At 49.1% G+C, this 19,733-nt stretch overlaps 1 protein-coding gene across 2 annotated transcripts; it reads right to left on the bottom strand.

Annotated features, from left to right (window-relative positions):
- Positions 1 to 1,445: 1,445 nt before the first annotated feature.
- Positions 1,446 to 19,433, bottom strand: LOC144102354 (uncharacterized). Of its 2 annotated transcripts, none has more exons than XM_077635649.1 (5): positions 19,062 to 19,433; positions 16,119 to 16,481; positions 14,520 to 14,898; positions 6,235 to 6,473; positions 1,446 to 1,928 (listed from the first exon to the last, which is right to left on the bottom strand). In XM_077635649.1, the coding sequence occupies exons 1-5, from the start codon at positions 19,400 to 19,402 to the stop codon at positions 1,487 to 1,489; spliced, it is 1,764 nt and encodes a 587-aa protein (XP_077491775.1). In that variant the 5' UTR covers positions 19,403 to 19,433; the 3' UTR covers positions 1,446 to 1,486. The 2 variants fall into 2 exon arrangements, with proteins under 2 accessions (XP_077491775.1, XP_077491780.1); XM_077635654.1 differs by having other exon boundaries at positions 1,583 to 1,928; positions 6,235 to 6,370.
- Between the last annotated feature and the right edge of the window lie 300 nt (positions 19,434 to 19,733).

Below are 19,733 nucleotides of genomic sequence, written 5' to 3' on the forward strand. Positions count from 1 at the left end.
GCGAACTGGCTCCAAAGCGAACAGTTTCGTGGATTATGCCCCTGGCAGCATGTGCGCGGCGGCCAGCGGGGAAGCGAACTGGCTCCGAAGAGAACAGTTTCGTGGATTTGGCCCCTGGCATCATGCGCGCGGCTGTCATGTGGGAGCGAACTGGTTCCAAAGCGAACAGTTTCGTGGATTCTGCCTCTGGCAGCATGCACGCGGCTGCCAGGGGGGAGCGAACTGGCTCCAGAGCAAACAGTTTCGTGGATTCTCCCCCTGGCAACATAGCGGTTAAAGCGGCCGCCGTGCCGGCCCGAAGACTGCGCGCGCATTCACGTGATAGGGGGTCACATTTCTCTGACCCGAGATTTCCGGCATCGGGCTGACAAGAAACGTTCGAATGTGAGTGTTAAGAGCTGACTCTCTTAATATAAAAGGAAATTGTTATGATTATGGGCATAAACATGTTTCAGTGTTATGAGCACAGGTGGGGACGCCGCGCTGTCTTAACAGCCGAAGACTCGAATCACAGTTCCGCGCTGAGAGGGAGCCTGCGGATCTTACCAGGCTTCGCTTGGCGAGGATGACTTCCCGGAGGACAACGCCTGGGGAACGCGACTGAAGAAAGAGTGGACTTTCGGGAACCAAAGGGATGGGGCCATTAAGCCGCTACCCGCATCCGGTAGGAGCCGGGTCACAAGTGGAGTGCTCGCCGTTCGTTTCAGTTTACACCGGCGGCGTCGCACGAGCCGCGCGTGTTTTCTAGCGGAGAGAGCCGCTGGCGCGTCCATTGCTACACTGCACAATTTCCTCCTCGCCCGTTCCCAATGTCTGACTCAAGCAAAGAGCGTCTTCGCTTGGTCGAATACAACTGTGCAAGATCGTGCTTCGTTTATTCTGCTGCAGTGCTGTTTGGATTGGCACCCGTCGTGGGAGGGATGTGCCCTGTGTTTGACTGGCCACACCTGAGAGACAGGCTGGACCTCTGAGGTTTTATGGGCGACGTCGACTGAGCAAAACGCTCCGTGCTCTGGAAAAAAGGCTCATCTAGTCGCTCGTCGCTATGAACTCTCAATTGCTGATCATTTACTGTTCAAAACATTCATTTTCCTAATTCACACCTGCTGGAAATTAAACATTTAATTCGACAGTTTGAACGTTGCTGAAACGCCAGTTTTCGGTGTGCACCTGTCGAACTAAGATCCCTGACTGTTTTGATGAATTTTACAAGCCAAGCCTCAACGAACGGCATAAGACACCCCTAGCTGCATGACTGCATTCGTCTCAATAGCAAAGATGAATTTGACACAACTTGCAGCTGCGCGGGTGGACAAACTCAAACAAAGCAGTCGAACACAACAACAATGAGAAAATAAAAGAAAATGTTGAAATCGCTTGACTGGAAGTTCTTGCCCTCTGTTTCTTTTTCTTTTTACAGAAAACAAGCCTGTGCGTGCTTGCAAGAAAGTTCACATTTGGGGTGCGAGATGGGCATGCGCGGGAGCTAATGTCTGCCACTGTTGGTAACGCAGGTCCTGCGGCACGCCTTGGCAGTGCGAAAACGGTTGGCCCCTTCGAGGCACCGGTGGCCGAGCTGGTTGGCCACGGGCACCGAATGGCAGCGCAGTCCACGGCTGCCGGCCGCCGCCGACCTTGGACTGCTGTCCGCGAAGTAGGCGTATTTTAAACTTTCCGCTCTGCACACCTCAGTTCTCGGGAGACGACAAGGTCGGGGGCCACGTCTCTGGCCCAACAACCATCCCCCAGTAAGCTCGTTGAACTTGGCACGGCTGTTGCTGTGCTGCTCGTCGCTGACGCAATGGCGCCAGCACTCCCCGAAGGTCGTGAAGACGTCACTGCCGCTGGCAGGGCAGCGTCCCCTAGGGAAGGTCCACCGATGACAGCGGTTGCTGCTGTGATACCACCAGCTCTGAGAGACGTCTTGCCTGCTCGAAAAGACAGAATGCGGAAAACTCGTACATTTTGAGGTAAAATGAAGAAATTTCAGATTCGCAAAAAAGAAAACTGAGCGCTCCCATGGACAACGCAATGCATATAGGCAGTGCAGTAAGAAATTGGAGAGGGTGGCGCCCTAATTGTTTTGCTGTTCAACGGGTTTGGTCATGTCTCATAGCATGTGCGATCGAGCGAAAAAAATGCGCGAAATAAAATACAGCATAGGCACGGGGCTCTGCCGTCCAACTGACTGGAGCAAACAATTGCCAGAAACTGAAATATGTGGTTAGCTTTCCAATGGATTACTGCATTCTTCTTAAACATTTTTGACCATACTATAGCTCCGTCAAGCGAGTAACTGACTCTTGCTGATGAATATAAGTCTTAGACTGCAAGGCGAGACGCATGATGCTTCTAAAGACTAGTGCCCGCCTCCACTCAGCTTGCGACCTACCGAGGCGCTTAAAACGCGCTGTTGAAATACGGGAGCCAGCAAGTGTCGGCAATGTAGCTTAGGTTTGAGATAACTGGGCAACGCCTGGATTAGTTGTACCGCTATCTAGCACATAGCTGCTTCATTCGCACACTTCTTTTACTCAAACACAAACATGTAAAGACAAGCGAGTGGCGGCGGCGGCCGCTGGTGACCTGGGGGGGCGGGGGGGGGGGGGGCTTTAACTCTAGCTGCATTCGATTCAGTTGTGGTTCACTGCACCGCCTGCACTGGTTCATGATGCGCTGCACCAACGCCCTCGATACACAGCGCCCTCTGCACCGCCGTCCGCGATTGATTTGGGTGCCGTTTTGGTGAAAGGTACCACGGCACCAGCCGCCAAGGAGGTGAAAAAAGTCGTGCATGCGCAGACATCTTTCACCAGACGACGCGCAGACGACGCTAACGTGCTCGTAAGTATTGAAGATGAATTGAGACAGGTGTTCGCTGCCGTCAACGGGTCCTATGTCGTTTTGGGAGAAAATTACGCTGAAGTATGCGCGACAGCAGGTAACGTTCTGTGTTTTTTGTTGTACCTGCTACTTGTAACAGATAGCTAAGCCGTCCGTGTGCGTGCGAGTTCACACAAAAGGTTTTTTTCAGAAGCCGCAACAATGGTGTGTGGGATGTTGGAAAAATACGGGCAGGGCGAATCCGGGCGTGTTTTGCCGGCGCCGGTACCTCTACCTACTGCGCTATAGCATACAGGCAGATGCTGCTGGTTCTCCGCTGCCTGGACTTTCTGCGGCGGCTACGGGGGTGCCGGGGCTCACGCTAAGCTGTGAGGTAGCTTTTAAACTGCTTATAAAGAGCTGCATATTTCCCGAAGGCGTCGGAAAATATGCAGGGCCTTGAAGCGTTCCGAAAGTTCTTCGAACGACTCTCTATAGAGTCTGAACAGCCTCATGAATTCGAAATTAAGCAGCAATTGCAACCACGCTTTTTCAGTACTTCGTAATTCGGCTGCGATCGGTACAAACAAGTCATCATCATCATCATCAGCCTTACTACACCCACTGCAGGGCAAAGGCCTCTCCCATGTCTCTCCAATTAACCCTATCCTTTGCCAGCTGCATCCACCCTTTGCCTGCAAACTTCTTAATCTCATCCGCCCACCTATCCTTCTGCCGCCCCCTGCTGCGCTTACTTTCTCTTGGAACCCGCTCCGTTACCCTTAAAGACCAGCGGTTATCTTGCCTTCGCATTACATGCCCTGCCCAAGCCCATTTCTTTCTCTTGATTTCGACCAGGATGTCATTAACCCGTGTTTGTTCCCTCACCCACTCTGCCCGCTTCCGATCTCTTAACGTTACACTTATCATTTTTCTTTCCATGGCTCGCTGCGTTGTCCTTAACTTAAGCTGAACTCTTTTCGTTAGCCTCCACGTTTCTGCCCCGTAGGTGAGTACCGGTAAGATTATGCTGCTGTACACTTTCCTCTTGAGGGAAATTGGTAAACTGCCACTAATGATCTGCGAGAATTTTCCATATGCGCTCCACCCCATTCTTATCCTTCTAGTTATCTCCCTCTCATGATCCGGATCAGCTGTCACTACCTGCCCAAAGTAGACGTATTCCGGCACAATTTCTAGGCTCTCGCTGCCAATTGTGAACTGTTGTTCTCTTGCTACGCTGTTGAACATTACCTTGGTTTTCTGCATGTTAATTTTTAGACCCATCGATCTGCTCTGCCTGTCTAACTCGTTGATCATGATTTGCAGTTCACCTCCTGAGTGACTCAGCAAGGCAATGTCATCAGCAAATCGCAGATTATTTAGGTATTCTCCATTTATTCTTATTCCCAACTGTTCCCAATTCAGGCCTCGAAAAACCTCCTGCAAACATGCGGTGAACAGTATTGGCGAGATCGTGTCTCCTTGCCTGACGCCCCTTCTTATTGGAATTTTATTGCTGACTTTATGGAGGACTATAGTAGCTGTGCAGTCGCTGTATATATCTTCCAGTATTTTGACATAAGGTTCTTCTACCTCCTGATTAGGCAATGCCTGTATGACTGCTGAGGTTTCCACTGAGTCGAATGCTTTCTCGTAATCAATGAAAGCTATATTGAGAGGTTGGTTATATTCTGAGCATTTCTCTATCACCTGATTGATAGTGTGAATATGATCTATTGTGGAATATTCTTTACGAAAGCCTGCCTGATCTTTTGGTTGATTAAAGTCTGACGTTGCCCTGACTCTATTAGCGATTACCTTAGTAAATACTTTGTAGGCAACGGATAGTAAGCTGATCGGCCTGTAATTTTTCAAGTCCTAATGTCTGCATTCTTCCAAGCTTCTGGTACAGTCGAGGTCATAAGGCATTGCGTATACAGGGTGGCTAGTTTTTCTATGAGGACGTAGAATCAGCAATGAATAGAGTAAAATCGAGTACACTGTACTGATGGGCGACTTCAGTGCGAAGGTGGGCAAGAAGCAGGCCGACGAACACGCGGTAGGTGACTATGGGATAGGCTCTAGAAATAGCAGGGGAGAGTTATTAGTCGAATTCGCGGATAGAAATAATTTACGGATCATGAATACCTTCTTCCGCAAACGAGAAAACAGGAAGTGGACCTGGAAGAGTCCCAATGATGAGATTAAAAATGAAATCGACTTCATACTATGCGCTAAACCTGGCATCATTCAGGATGTGGCCGTCCTCGGAAGGGTGCGTTGCAGTGACCATAGAATGGTAAGGTCTAGAATTAGCTTAGACTTGAAGAGGGAACGGAAGAATCTAGCGAAGAAGAAGACCATTAACGAGTTAGCCGTGAGAGGGAAAGCACAGGAGTTTAGGATAGCGCTGCAAAACAGATATTCGGCTTTAACTGAGGAAGATGATCTTGATGTTCATTCAATGCACGATAACCTGACATCGATAATTACGGAGTGCGCAGTAGAAGTAGGCGATAGGACAGTTCGAAAAGATACCGGGAAGCTATCTCAGGTGACGAAAGATCTGATTAAGAAGCGCCAAAACATGAAGGCATCTAACACTACCGATAAAATAGAGCTAACGGAGCTATCAAAGTTAATAAATAAGCGCAAGGTAGCCGACATAAGGAAGTTTAATATGGAGAGAATCGAGCATGCTATAAAGAACGGAGGTAGCCTAAAAACAGTGAAGAGGAAACCAGGCATAGGTAAAAACCAGATGTATGCATTAAGAGACAAGCAGGGCAATGTCATTAGCAATATGGATAAGATAGTTAACGTAGCCGAAGAGTTCTGCACAGACCTGTACAGTAGCCAATGTAATCAGAGCGCTAATGAGAAAGACAGCAGTGCACAGCAATGCGTCATCCCGCCAGTAACGAAAGATGAAGTAAAGAAAGCCTTAGAAGCAATGAAAAGGGGAAAAGCCGCTGGGGTGGATCAGGTAACAGCAGATCTGTTGAAGGATGGAGGGGACATCATGCTAGAAAAACAAACAAGTGAGTTGCGGCAAAGGACGGCACGGAGTCGGTTTCCTCGTAATCACTGTCGCAAGAGTAGAACTACTCCATAACAAGGAACTATGTGGTGTCCTCGTTCTCTACCATGGTCAACCCCATGGACGACGAAAGCGACCGCACAGAACAAATACACGCGAGAACTGAACTACTGAGCACCTCCACGGCGAGCAGATAACAAGACCTGCCTGCACGCGCTCGAGGGAAATATGTCGCACATAAGTTGCGGCGCTGCTGACGCGCTGCACCTGCATCACAGAACTGATTCTGCACTGCGCTGGCACCAGTGACACTTTTTCAGGATTAGTGCCGTGAACCAGCTCTGAATCGAATGAAGCTTCCATCATACCTGGTGCATTCTTTGAAGATGGCTCTATGGCGGCAGTTCTTCGCGGGTCGGCCGTCCTCGATGCACCGCTGCCGGCAGGTCTGCCTCGACGGGAACTTGTTTGGGCCTCGGATGCAGACGCCCGCCCCATCTGACGCTGTGGACACGCAGGCGTTGGTCACAGGGTTGTAGTAAAACTCTATCCGGGGACTGGGGCAGTAGGAGAACATCAGAGCTCCGCAGGACGCCCTCATCTGTGCCTGCGGAGCATTGCTGCTTAGACCTTTTCTTCAAAGCTTACAAAGCGTACTAAGGTCGTGTGGAAGTTCTGAGCGGACTAAACATGCTATCTTGAATTCATGTTGAGACCAGGAAGGTCTTGCGTTGGTGGAATGCTGAGGCAGCGTAGAATGTCAACGGAAAAGTAACCACGGTGATAGAGTTGAGCATTCTCAACACATTTTCTGGATAGATTTCATGTTGAATTCATATTGAAGTTACGGGGTGATTCAACACATTATTCTGAATCTCGGCTGGGGTAAAAAATATTCGTAGGAATACATTCGTATTTCGCCAGATGGAACGACTACCGATGCAATTTTCGGCGGTGTAGTCATAATTTATAGCTGCAATTTCTTGTTAACGCGACGCTGACAGTCCCGGTCGAGTGGTGCTCTACACATACGCACAAACACAAGTGCGAATGTATACATAAAAACATACACTTTTGCATATACAACCATCATATAGATAGCATGGAACTGTACTACACACGAGGCTATTTACCTATGACGCAGATTGATTCTTGGCTTTGTACATTTCTTGCAGACACTCTACACCCGCCTGCTGTCTAAGTAGCTGTCTCTGCAGTACATGCTAAGAGCATGTCCAAAAAAATTTAAGCATTCGACAAACTGGAGACTCTGTGCTGCGAGAGGTCACGTGTTTTCAGTCTCAGTGACATTCTCGCCGTCTAGCCTTACGCGCGGACTCACGAGGTCTTTCCCAACGTATATTTGCAATGTATGCAGCTCTCCGGCGGTCCCTGACTAACAGGCAGGTCAACTGTAACCAGATCACTGAACTTGGCACGTGGAGAGTCGAGAAATCTTTTGCAATCGCACTAATAATCCAGCGCATTTTGCGGAGAATCTCACTTTGGCTGCAGTCACCTAGCACGTATATACACTGTAGTATCACAGGAAGATAGAGCGGCGGGCTTCGAAACCCGGATGCTACTTTTCGCAACGACAGTGCATGGAATTAAACGTATCAAAAATTTTGCGTTAAAATTCGCTAGGTGCTCAACTTATAGCTCCTTTCTCCGTCCTCCTAATCCGTCGAGACATGCCGGAAGGATAAAAACGATTGGCCAGTCACTTATATTTTCGGTCCGTGTTTGGTTCTCAGGCGCTCTTGACATGTGTGAACTAACGAAGACTTCCCTCTTTTCTGTACACCTCCTTCCTATTGGCATCGAATGGCGCTTGAAGAAAGGCTACCAATATTTCACCTCGGTAGCTGAGCATTCCGCTGTTAGGTTTTGCCCATTGCAGCCACATGCGAGGCTTTAAAATCTCGCTTGTCCACTGGTGGAAAACATGTTATACGTAGTGGCACAGGCAGGAGCTTATTAGTTTACGGTTTTTTTTATGGCAGCTCCACCATACTTTTTGTCCACTGGTGGACACGAAGTCATACAGCAGAGCGTCGCGTCCCTCTGCATACCGGGCGCTCCTCAGCTTGGCAGGCGTCTGCTGTGAAGACTTTTTAGCGCGTTTAGAATTTTATCTTTCATGAACTGGCATTTTTCATGACCAACAGGGGTCGTGTTTTATAACCTGTCCATTGTTCATTTGGTCCTCTGTCATTGGTCACTGAGATATACCCGCGGTTTTCAAGCGTCTGTGGGAAGCGACCCGACCGCTGGGTGTTTGGCGACCGATCCTCATCATTGGCTGCATATCGCAGCCGATGACAGCCAGGGCTGAGGTCCGGTCGCCTGCTGTTGAGAGATCGCTGCGACGCACCTCACCAGTGTTGAGGTCGGATTGCCAAACACCCAATGGTCAGGTCGCTTCCCACAGACACTTGAAAGCCGCGGGTATATCTAAGCGACCAAAGAAAGGTGGCTGTTGGCTTCCGCCACAGGTGGAATTTCCCGCAGTGCGTGGATGCAGTTGATGGGAAACGTATACAGATACAGGCCCCATCAAATTCTGCAAGCGTGTACTCCTACTACAAGGTACTAACTTTGCTCTGTCATGCTTTAGAAGCAATGTTTATGGTTGCGGTCACTTGCAGGGCACATACTCCATCGTACTGAGGGCGCTTGCAGACAGCAACCTGAATTTTGTGGCAGTTAATTTTGGCGGCTACGGTCGGCAGAGTGATGGGGAAAACATGAGTGCCTCCTAGTTTTGGAAAGTGCCTGAAGGGAGGTCTTCTCGGGCTGCCCCCCCCCCGCACACACACACACAGCTGCCTGGATCAACAGCAATCGCTCCACATGTTTTCATCTACGACGAGGCCTTTAAGCTTCGCCCTGATTTCCGGCGACCATATTCAGGAAGGTGCCAGGAAGACCACAAGCAGATCTTCAACTGCCGCCTAAACCGGGATAGGTAATCGAAGCTATAAAATACTCTCTTCGGAACATGTATTACTCAGTGCTACTTATTTGCAGGAGTTGCGTGGGAAGCGCCGTTGGCGTTATGGCCTCGAGGTTTTGGATTTTCAGTCGAGCAAATAACATGAAGCCCGAAAATGTCGACTTTGTGGTGATGGCTGCCTGTGTTCTGCACAAATTTTTGGTGGATGATATCTTCGACATGGATGTCACGTATGCCCATCAAAAGGACAGCTTTGGGAATGTTGCACAGGGCCAGTGGCGTGCCACCTTTGACGCTGATGGGACTCAGCCATGCTAGACCTGCAGCCTCCTGCTGGCCACAATTTCTCTAGGGCAGCTGCTGAAGCCAGGGATATTTTTTCGACTTATTTTGTAAGCCCTCAGGGTGCTGTACCATGGCAACGTGCGTCCGCTGGACTGGGACCTTAGGTCATGATTCATAATAGGGCTTCTCTTAAGAGCATGTGCAGTTTTGCATCTGGGCTTCACCTACTTGGTGACTGCTTTTGACGTGCTGTATACTTCATTGCGCACACGCGCGCACACACACACTAATATATAACAAGCATACAGACACTTCCTGTGAAGTTTAGTTATTCCATCTCAGTGTGTGTGTCTATTGTAAAGTTTAGTTTGGTTTATGGGGTTTAACGTCCCAAAGAGGCTCAGGCGATGAGGGACGCTGTAATGAAGGGCTCCAGATAATTTCTATCATCGGAGATTCTTTAACATGCACTGACATCGTACATTACACACGCCTCTAGAATTTCGCCTCCATCAACACGTCTTTTGGGTCAGCAGCTAAGCACCACAACAACTGAGCCACCGCGGCGGCTATCTGTTATAAAATATACAGTCAATCAAAGCAATGCCATGTATGTTACAAGGGCTATGAGAAGCACTGGTGTACACGCTTTCTCAATATGATCCTTTTACCAGGAGTAATGACATGGTGCTTTCTTGAACTTACATGTTTTTGGGCTGTGACTATGATCAGTTGCAACCGTGGCTACCTTTTTGTCTGAGCCTTGCGGTCACATGTGAAACCTCTGTTGGTTGCTTTGTTGCCATCTGCATGCTCAGTACTCACTCTTTAATTTTAACAGTTGTACAACGCTTTCCATGCGAGCAACAAAATTTAAAGCCTTGGAAAATGTCGAGTCAGGCTTTGGAAAGAGCTGCTGGAGGATTTTATTATGTAGCTAGGCAGGAGCCTGTCACAGAGGGTTAAGTCTGTGGTAACTACAGAGTGGTTGGAGCAGCCGTAGTTGTAAACAAACCTCCAACCATGGTTTCTGCAGTAGTTGCTTGCAAAGTCCGGAAGTTACAGCTCAAACGCAACTTACATAGCGCTGTCACACAAGCCCTCACAGATTCTCTGGGCGACTAGCCATGATGTTGAAACATGATGCGACTGTAAACCTCGGAAAGACTTGGGACAGAGTTTCTCTGGAGCGACTATGTTATGACATATAGCTCACTTGGTCCGGCATTTTTGGCTATGTGTGTGTATGGTAGATGAGGTTGTGTATGTAGCGTACAACGTGTACTTATGCATGTTTGCATTATTTGTTTGACATGTGTGAAGGGAGTGACTTCTTGTTTGCTGTGGGAATATTTGTATGCATATATATTACACTTGTGGAGTGGTATCTATTCTCTGTCCAGTGACTTTTACTGGCTTAATGCTGTAATTCAGCGCTTGCCTATCCTTTGCATTCCCATATCATTTGTGTTGTGTCTGTCATAGCCTCTGTGTATAAGGAGATGAGAGTTTGTCAAGCCACCCATGAGGGAGGTTTTCTCTCTTCTCACGATATGCTTGTGCGCATGCATATGTGCTAACAAAACCCGCGTGTTGACCACCAAAAACCAAATTCTTGGACAGCAGGCCATAGAGGGGCTTTATGAGCGCTGCGTAGCCAACAACGATGTCCTGAATCCTAGCGGTGCAGGCAGGTCATCTTATTCTCCATTTACTTGGAAGCAAACCAGCGAAAGGGGTTTTGCGGTATTTCGTAAATAAGCGGCACTATCACCAAAGACTCCAATGAAAAGAGCGATGGGCAGCTTACCTCTGATGAAAATGAAGTTTCACCGTTAAATTAGTCCAAAAAAACGTTTTATTTTGAGAGAGAAATAAACGCCGAAAAAAACCATGTGTCCATATGTCAATGTCCTTAAGTTTTCGGCGGTAGATATATTTTAGGTTCATTCATCTGCTTTGTTCGCATTCAACTGTAACTGAAAATACATAAAAATTTGTTACAAATGAAACCAATTATCTGAAATGAAGAAGAAACGCTCTTCAACACATGCCATAAATTGTTTAGTGTGTTCCCGAGTTGGTTGTGTAAAACAAAACGGACAGAACTGCACTCCATTAAAATCAGAGAACATGAACTAAATATGGCTAAGAAACATTCCCATATCCGCTTCTTAGTGTCGGTGACTGCTGGGTCTCTTGGTATCTTGAATGAATATCCAGTCATATTCCCCCGAATGTGCCTTCCCTTATGTGAGTGAAAAAGCATACCACAAACAATGACAGCACATGCAAGACAAAACTAGGACGACTTTGGGACGAGTTTGGTTTAAGAACATAAATTGCTGGAAACAAAACGGCGCTGCCGCAGTAATTTCAAATGTCCTGAATAATTCTGGTCACTTGAGTGCCTTTATAGCGTACCGATATTTCACAGCATGCGACTATTTTTTTAATTTCGTCGCCATCGGTAACCGCAACACCAACTCGGATGCATATGTCTCGCGCTTAGCGGGAAAATATAACGTACTATAAACCGGGTACAGGCGTGCAGTCCCCATTCATGAACAAGGCCGGTCATCATTAAGTTTAGTGTTTGTATGTTTCAATTTTCTTGTTTAAGGAATAGAAATTTAACTGAAATGACAGCCTACGTATCGTGTATGTGGTTGGCCGCCGCAGTGTGTAAACAAATAAAGGCCTGAAAAAAATGTGAGCGGAAAAGACGTCGTCGGGGATACCTTTTTTTCTGAGCAGCGCTCGGTGTACTACAATCTACTGGCAATTTTTAAGTTCTCGTTAAACAAACAATGCACAACACCACTGTTTAAAACGCCGAGAATCCGCAAATGCAACTGCGTACCGATGCAGCGTGCACTGAACATGTTGCTTGCGTCGATCTTCCGAGCCGGCTGTCGTTTACTTCACATGAGGGGCCGCACAATCACTCGTGATTAGCACTTCGATGTTGCGCTTAACAAAGTAGAGTAAGTAACTAAAATAAAAATGGTCGAAAAGAACTCGTACGCACCTTTGGGGTCGATTTCTCTCACGGCGTCTCTAACTTCTTCCCAAAGTCTAGCTTTGTTCATGCTCTTTCGAGTCATTGGATTTTGCGGTCCGCAAAAGTGGCCCCCGCGCCACTTTATCAATAAGTAGCTCATCGAAACACGCGCCCGTGTGCCTTCAAGAGCACGAGGAGCGGACATTTACGATCTGTGCCCACGTGCGCGCACAGCAACCCAAACACACCGTGTTTGCCGCTCCCTCCGCTTCTGCCAACACGTGACCGCACGTGACATGACGTCGTGATGCTTCCCAATGGTTAGTCGCAGCCCGATCACACCAACGATGCGCACGAATTCCAACCGGATGGGACTTGACCGCAAGCAGTCTGCGACTAGACCGACGGCCATCCCCATTCGCAGACCGACAGAATTCGCAGTGTCGCAGGTAAAAATCGTATGCATGTGAAACGACCCTAAGGCGCAGGAAAAAAATTGGATATAGTAGCCACATGGACACAAATTTAAAATGTCGCAAATGATTTTCTACTTTTTGGAAAAAAATGGTCGGTCAACAGACAGACAAGAGAGAGAAATAGAAGCCAATTTCACTGCGAACAGGGGCTCCACTTGCATGAGCAAACCATCCCCACAAGTCGCTCATCATAAGACTGGTTTTTTGAACGGTTCGTTACCCGCGTGTTTCTCTTTAGCCTTTTCCTGCGTTTGTTGTGCATCTCATCTTTCCTTCAATCATTATCAACCTGACTACGCCGACTGCAGGGCAAAGTTTTCTCCCATGTCTCTCCAATTAAACTCGTCCTGTGCCCGCTGCAGCCACCCTATCTCAGCAAACTTCTTAATCTCATCAGTCTACCTAACTTACTGCCGCCCCCTGCTACACTTGCCTTCTCTTGAAATCCACTCAGTTACCCTTAAGGGCAGCGCGGTTATGTTGCCTTCCCGTTACATGCCCTGCCGAAGCCCATTCCTGCATCTTGATTTCGACTAGGATGTCATTAACCCGCGTTTGTTCCCTCACCCACTCTGCCCGCTTTCGGTCTCTTAACGGTACATCTATCATTTTCCTTTGCATAGCTTGCAGCGTTGAACTCTTTTCGTTAGCCTCCATGTTTCTGCCCCATAGGTGAGTACCGATAAGACACAGTATTTTTCTCTTGAGGGATAGTAGTAGTAGTAAGTGTTTAATGGAGACTAAAACAAAAAGGAAGGTAGAAGATTTTTGCTAACCCCGGCATCCGCCATCACTGCGGCAGCGGCACCTGAACTTGTGCGCGGAATTTAAGGATAGCAGGCAGTTTGAAGAAGTGAAATGAAAGAGGTGAGGGGACAGTAAGAAAGGATACAGGGAGAGGTTTCAGAGACATTGGTAAACTGCCATTCATGACCTGAGAGAACCTGCCACATGCGCTCCACCCCAGCCTTATCCTGCAACTAGCTACCCAAAATAAATGTATTTTCTTACCACTTCCAGCACCTCGCTACCATTTGCGAACTGCTGTTCTCTTGCGAGACTATTCACTGAACATTGCTTTGGTTTTCTGCATGGTAAATTCTACACCCACAGCTCTGCTCTGCCTGTCTAAATTATTGATCATGATTTCCAGTTCATCTCTCGAAGCACTTAGCAAGGCAATGTCATCAGCAAATCGCTGATCAGTTAGGCATTCTCCAATAACTGTTATCCCCAAATTTTCCCAATCCAAGCTTCAGAATGCTTAGTCAAACAGGCGGTAAATAGCATTGGCGAGATCGTGTCTCCCTGCCTAACACCCTTCCTCGTTGGAAATTTATTGCCGACTTTATGGAGGACTATGGTAGCTGTATTGTCGTTATAGACATATTGGTTTGGTTCGGTTTATTTAGGTTTAACGACCCAAAGCAACTAAGCTATGAGGGATGCCGTAGTGGAGGGCTCCGGAAATTTCCACCACCTGGGGTTCTTTAACGTGCACTGATATCGCACAGTACACGGGCCTCTATAATTTCGCCTCCATCGAAATTCGTCCGCCGCGCCCGGGATCGAACCCGCGTCTTTCGGGCCTGCAGCCGAGCGCCATAACCAGCGCCATATTCCAGTAATTTCACATAAGACACTTCTACACCCTGATTCTGTAATCCCTGGATGATTGCTGAGGTTTCCACTGAGACAAATCCTTGCTTGCGTAAACACCAGTTTTGTTTTTAGTTATGGTCACTTTTGTGCAGCTATAGGCGGTTATCTCAGAAAGAAATGAACTCATTTGGTAGTTGGCACCGTATATTCTGTTTCGACCTTGTTTTTCGCGCCATTTCACGCTTCTTGAATTATGTTTTGATACTGGGGCCCCGGAGCACGAAGCTCTAGGTAGGCAGATTAGGGCAATGAGCTCATGGAACTTACAGGGCTTCGATGCGCGTCGTCCTCGTTGCTACTGAATTCGTGAACGATTTCGGCGACATCCCGTGCCGTGCCCATATAGTCCATGGTGACTGGCCTCGGCAAGTCGTCGCCGGCGTCTGTGCCAACCTCATCGTGTCTGCTTCTGCCTTCTATCTCAGCGTCCCCACCTGTCGTTTCTTCACGCTCTTCCTTTGAGTCGAAAGCTGCGACCGCGTGCCGACGCGTAGGCTCGGCAGTCTCTGCCCTTCGTCTCTTCAGCGCATCAGGGTAGTCGCCCATCGACCGCGGCACCGCCTTGGATCCAAGGGGCTCTTTTTTTGCGCCGGCGCTGTCGGCTCCGCCAGCTCCAGCCCCGGCCACCACTGGTGTTCGGCCATCCCTGCGCATGTTGACGCGAGCCGAGGGGAAGAGACAACTTGTAGTGCCTTTTACGGCTTTCTATGATGCTAGAACGTTAAAATATGAGAAGAGGTCGTGGTTCATATCAAATATGTTAGCCGCCGGGACACACGATGGTACAACGCGCAAGGAAACATATCTGCTTGCCTTGAGGTACGAACATATATTTCGCCTGCTACAGATGACCGCTTTAGTCTGCTTCGTCTGGCAGCTCGCACTCGTTTGGTAATTCGTGCTCGAACGCTTTCGTCACACCATTGCACCAGCAACACACACAATACGCTCAGTTTGTTATTAGACTTTGAATCTCTAATAAGGCAGACGCAATTTGTATATCGTTATGTCCTCAAGAATGCATTTGTACAAGCTGCCTTTGTATAATACGGCGTTTTGCTTATTATTGCAGCAGTTCAAAAGTTTGCCAATGAAAACGCTTTACGAATGAAGCATGCGCGTACCCAAACTTGTTTAAAATACGACAAAGCAATGGTTATGCTCTTTCATCGAGATGGCAACAGACGTTGTGCTGACTATTTGCTGAATGTTGATCGTCAGAGCAATGGTGAGCCGGGTTAGTTGGTACGGATGGCGACAGCTTGATAGGGCATCTGATAGGTGCCGCTAGGATTTGACATTCGCGTTGATGGAACCTCCCGCCGTGGCGCCGCTCCGGCTGTTCCGGGGTCTGTGGTGCTAGAAGCTACCTCCCATTATTCTGCAAGCACGCGTGTCCGCCGTGGCGTCGCGGATATAGTCGGCTTCATGTTGCTGCACTATACCGCGTTGCCGCGTCTGCTGCGCCTCTTGTCGCCACAGCATTGTTTTTCGCGGCAGTGTCGACAGGTGGCGCGTCTGTGTGGTTATTTCTAAAACCCCGTTATTTCATCGGTGTCTTGACGAGCGGACATCAAGGCATCTTAGCTATTTCTACAAGGAGACCAGCGAAAGGGGGAAAGTGTGCGCAAAGCCGCGTCGGTGAGCCAAGGGCAACGCTGAGTGCCGGGCGCCGGCTGGGCGTTCGTGGTAGCAAAATCGCGCCTGCCGACATTATTGCGGCGCGCCAGAGACTGCGCTCCAATCCGCCTTATTCCGCCGTTACTTCGGGAGCGTTTGACGACCATTCGTAATGCGCGAGACTGAATTGACACGGCGCCATGCATGGCTGAGCATGGCGCGTGGCTGGGCTAAAAAGGTGCATACCCCCTGGCTCTGTGCACCATTCCGACGTAGACATTGGTCGTCGTCCCCACGAAGATGAGAGCTAAGGCGGCGATGAAACAAAGTGTGGCCAGCGCGCTGCGGGGCTGACTCGCCAGCCGCCTCCAGCCAGCCAACTCGTCTTTCCTGGGCGGCTGCTCGCTGCCGATACACTGCAGCGCCGAAGGGACCTCCTTCGTGCAGGGCGCACCTGCAGCACCGCGGCCCTCCTCCCCGTCGTCCGGATAGTGCAGAAAGTAGTGCTGTATCTCCTTCGGCATCCAATATGGCACCACGCTGTCCGCTCCACTGGCGCTGCTGCTAGACCGGCGTCTCGGAGATGGTGAGCGCCGCCGCTTATGGCCCCTGGAAGCGCGAGGGCCACCTGATAAGGTGCAAGAGACTTGCGAATTGTTCGATTTTGGCGAAGATACACGTATAGCTGCGCCCTAAAAAACAGCTGATACGTACTGTGCCGACGAAATGCTTACGGGACGTTAGCATGCGGAAAAATATTTCTGGCCAGGCACGTAATCCAGTCGCCGGAAATATGTCAGTATGAGGGGAGGCGAATGCTTTATCCGTGGGCAACAGTACCACCCGACTGGGTTACGAGGCAGAGTAAGAATCATTTATTTCTCAGCACGCGCGATCCGTAATATTTTGATTGCGACAATGCATATGCTTGAAAAACGGAAAATGCATCAACTCCCTTTGCGGGCTTCAACCAACAACTCTTATCGAATATGAAATCGTCAAGTAGAATGCACTGCGTACTGAGTATCGGGCCTGTTCACAGATCACAGATCACTGATCTTTACTGAATTTTTAACCCCCCCCCTCCTTTATGTTTGCGATGTAGGAGGAGCCAGGAAGCTTGTGTCACTTTGGTTAAATCGCTTCGGGCCACCCTGAGCACAACTTGCCACGCAGTTGGCGAAGCCTAATTCTCCTGCATATTTTATAGCCGTAATTATATTAACCTGTGCATGCGATTTACATGACTGAGAGGCTCCGCGCAGTGCTCTCGTGCAGCAGCACCTATTCGTGCGACCATGCCACGGCGCCTGTTGTAGAGCATGTTTAGAACAGCTCCATCCAAAGAACACGTGAGCGGCACAATGGGCCGTTCCATCGGTTGCCACCCTGCCAGAGTGACCTGTCCATGAGAAGGAGACGTCTCAGCCCAAAGATTACTTGCGAGTTGCGAGCTTAACTTTTCATTCCGCTGTAGTAATGTTCGCACTGCTTCGCAGGCACTCGACAGCACTCTCATGACCAGCCATGCACGAACGGCAATAGTCGCGCCAGTCTCGTTTACGTGACACTCGATGGCAATGCATAGAGTTGCGGATGACTAAGAACTTTGAAGTCTAGCTTTTAGAAACGAGAAATAGCAACCGGTCTGTCACAGTCGTCAAAAAAGACAACAGAATTATTTTCAACGTATACATGTTTAGGGCTCGAGTAAAAGCTAAAATATCGCCACTTTTTTGCAGTGCTAAACCAGTTACAAAAGTCACTTACATTTCATGCGTCTTAAAATAGTCTGCTCAGCATATCCCGATGCATAAAAAGCATTCTAGGTTATGGCATTTACCACTGCCACCATGAAACAACTACAACAATAATATCGTCGCTCCCAACAACCCCGATTTTCATAAAGGTTGGAGACAGGCCAGATCACTAGCCCTGGCAAGAGCCTCGGTGACTGACACGCCGATTCTATACACCGATGCGGTCCGCTACTCGCAGAGACGTGTAATGTGTTTAGCTGTGCTCGATAGTGCAGGTGTTTTGCGGGCATCGGCCACGCTCACCACTGTGGAGAGTAGCACAGCCGAGGAGGGTCCTATCGCCATGTCCATTATCCATGCCTGAACCATTCTGACACGAGATAGGCCCATCACAGCGGTCACTGGTTCACAATCTGCCTGAACGACTCCGACAAACAGGGTAGTGACGCCCTACACACACCGCAATTTCACATCACCACCCACCATCGCGTTACACAGAGGGCACCGGGACACGCTCCTCTCCATGGTAATGAACGCGTAAATGCGATAGCCCAAAAGCTGACGGACTGGACACCATCGGAAGAGCTGTCCAATCCAGGCGAGGCACCAACAGAAACACTGAACTACCTCTAAACCCTTTGAACACAATATCCCCTTCCTGTCCCTTTTGAGAAGCAAAACCCACAGTCAGCCACTGCACCTGGGAATGCGGCATTCCTCTGGCTACCCCCTAATCCTCTACCTAAAATTCATCATGAAAGACTGGACTGACAAGCTCAGACCCACAGAAGCAACGACGACTGTCTTGGCAAGTGTCATGGCGCGAGCCAATGGGTCCCTGAACTCAGAGCTCCACCTTATGAGGAAGATACCTAAATATGAAAAGCTTCCTCTCTTTTTCTCCTAGAGTCGCGTGCTAGGCTCGGCTAAGTTCTGTCTTAACTGTGTATGTTAAGGAAAATTGCTTTACATTCTCAATGCATACCGAGGCTGAGCTGCAAAACAAGAGAAAAAGTCTGGTGGTTTTACCGAGCATGAGACGGAATTCCTGTACTGAAATGTGAGGATTAACGCCTCGAAGCTTCTGAATGGGCTATAAGATACAACGAAGTGGAGGGTTCCAAATTAATTTGATGACATGGGGTTCCGTAACGTTCGCTAAGGTCACCCAGCATATGGGCACTTTTATATTTCGCCGCCAATGAAATGTGGCTGAACCAGGCAGGATTCCAGCTCGCGACCTCGCAATCATCCGCACATGTGCCTCAGACACTGCGCCGCTGCGACGAATACGAATAATTTTATAACGTTTATGTAGTTTGTTTCTGCTCTAATCTGAATAATGACTGACTGCCCTTCCTGAAGGTGGGACGCATCGGTTATACGCTCTGGATTGACTGCTATTTGCCGCCAGGACTGCGGACAGTACCTCAAATGGAACTTGTCATAGGAGGTCTCCTCAGCAGACGGTGGCGACGAGGAATCACTCTTTTCTGTTTTCGCTCGAGTCGCGGCCTCTCCAGTGGCTAACACGAGGTCCTGCTCGGCTTCCTCCTGCGCGTACAGCTGCGCCAGGCTCCCTGGTGTTGGCGATGGTATCTGGAAACGTAGGGTCTTGGTAGTGGGAGACCCCTTGGGGAAGCTGAAGAAGCCCGGTGTAGTTTTGAGGATGCCCGGCAGTGGCCTCCGGCATGGCTGCTGCTGGGATGCGTGCGCCGACGCGTAGGAAAGCGACGTCGGCTGGGCCGACCGACGCGAAGCTGAAGCCATTGGGAACGGAAGTGAAAGCTGCGCCGTCGCTGCCAACGGACTCGCACCTCGTGACTGGAGTGGCGCGTGCCGGAGCAGGCCGCTCTTTCTTTGTCCTCGCCTCAGCCTGTGCTTTTGTCTCGCGTGCCCGCATTTTCCTTACTTATGCTCACGAAAAATGCTCAAAAGTTTAACCCGAGCTGAAATGACACCGGCGATTTAGTATTAACGGAGCATAAGACGGTTCATTTGTCTTGCTGTAACCGAAGTACAGGGCTAAGGATTTTTCACGAACATAAATAATTAGAGCCCCAATAATTGTGTAGAAGGCAGGCCCGCCGTTGTGCGCGAT

The sequence above is a fragment of the Amblyomma americanum genome, chromosome 1 (genome assembly GCF_052857255.1).
Source record: "Amblyomma americanum isolate KBUSLIRL-KWMA chromosome 1, ASM5285725v1, whole genome shotgun sequence".
Taxonomy (NCBI): domain Eukaryota; kingdom Metazoa; phylum Arthropoda; class Arachnida; order Ixodida; family Ixodidae; genus Amblyomma; species Amblyomma americanum.

Coding starts and splice junctions, on each gene's coding strand:
- LOC144102354 (XM_077635649.1), bottom strand. CDS start 19,402: ATGGCTTCAGCTTCGCGTCGGTCGGCCCAGCCGACGTCGCTTTCCTAC. Junction 16,482..19,061: donor TATGACAAGTTCCATTTGAG/GTACTGTCCGCA, acceptor TCGCGCTTCCAG/GGGCCATAAGCGGCGGCGCT. Junction 1,929..6,234: donor ATCTTCAAAGAATGCACCAG/GTATGATGGAAG, acceptor CTTTTCGAGCAG/GCAAGACGTCTCTCAGAGCT.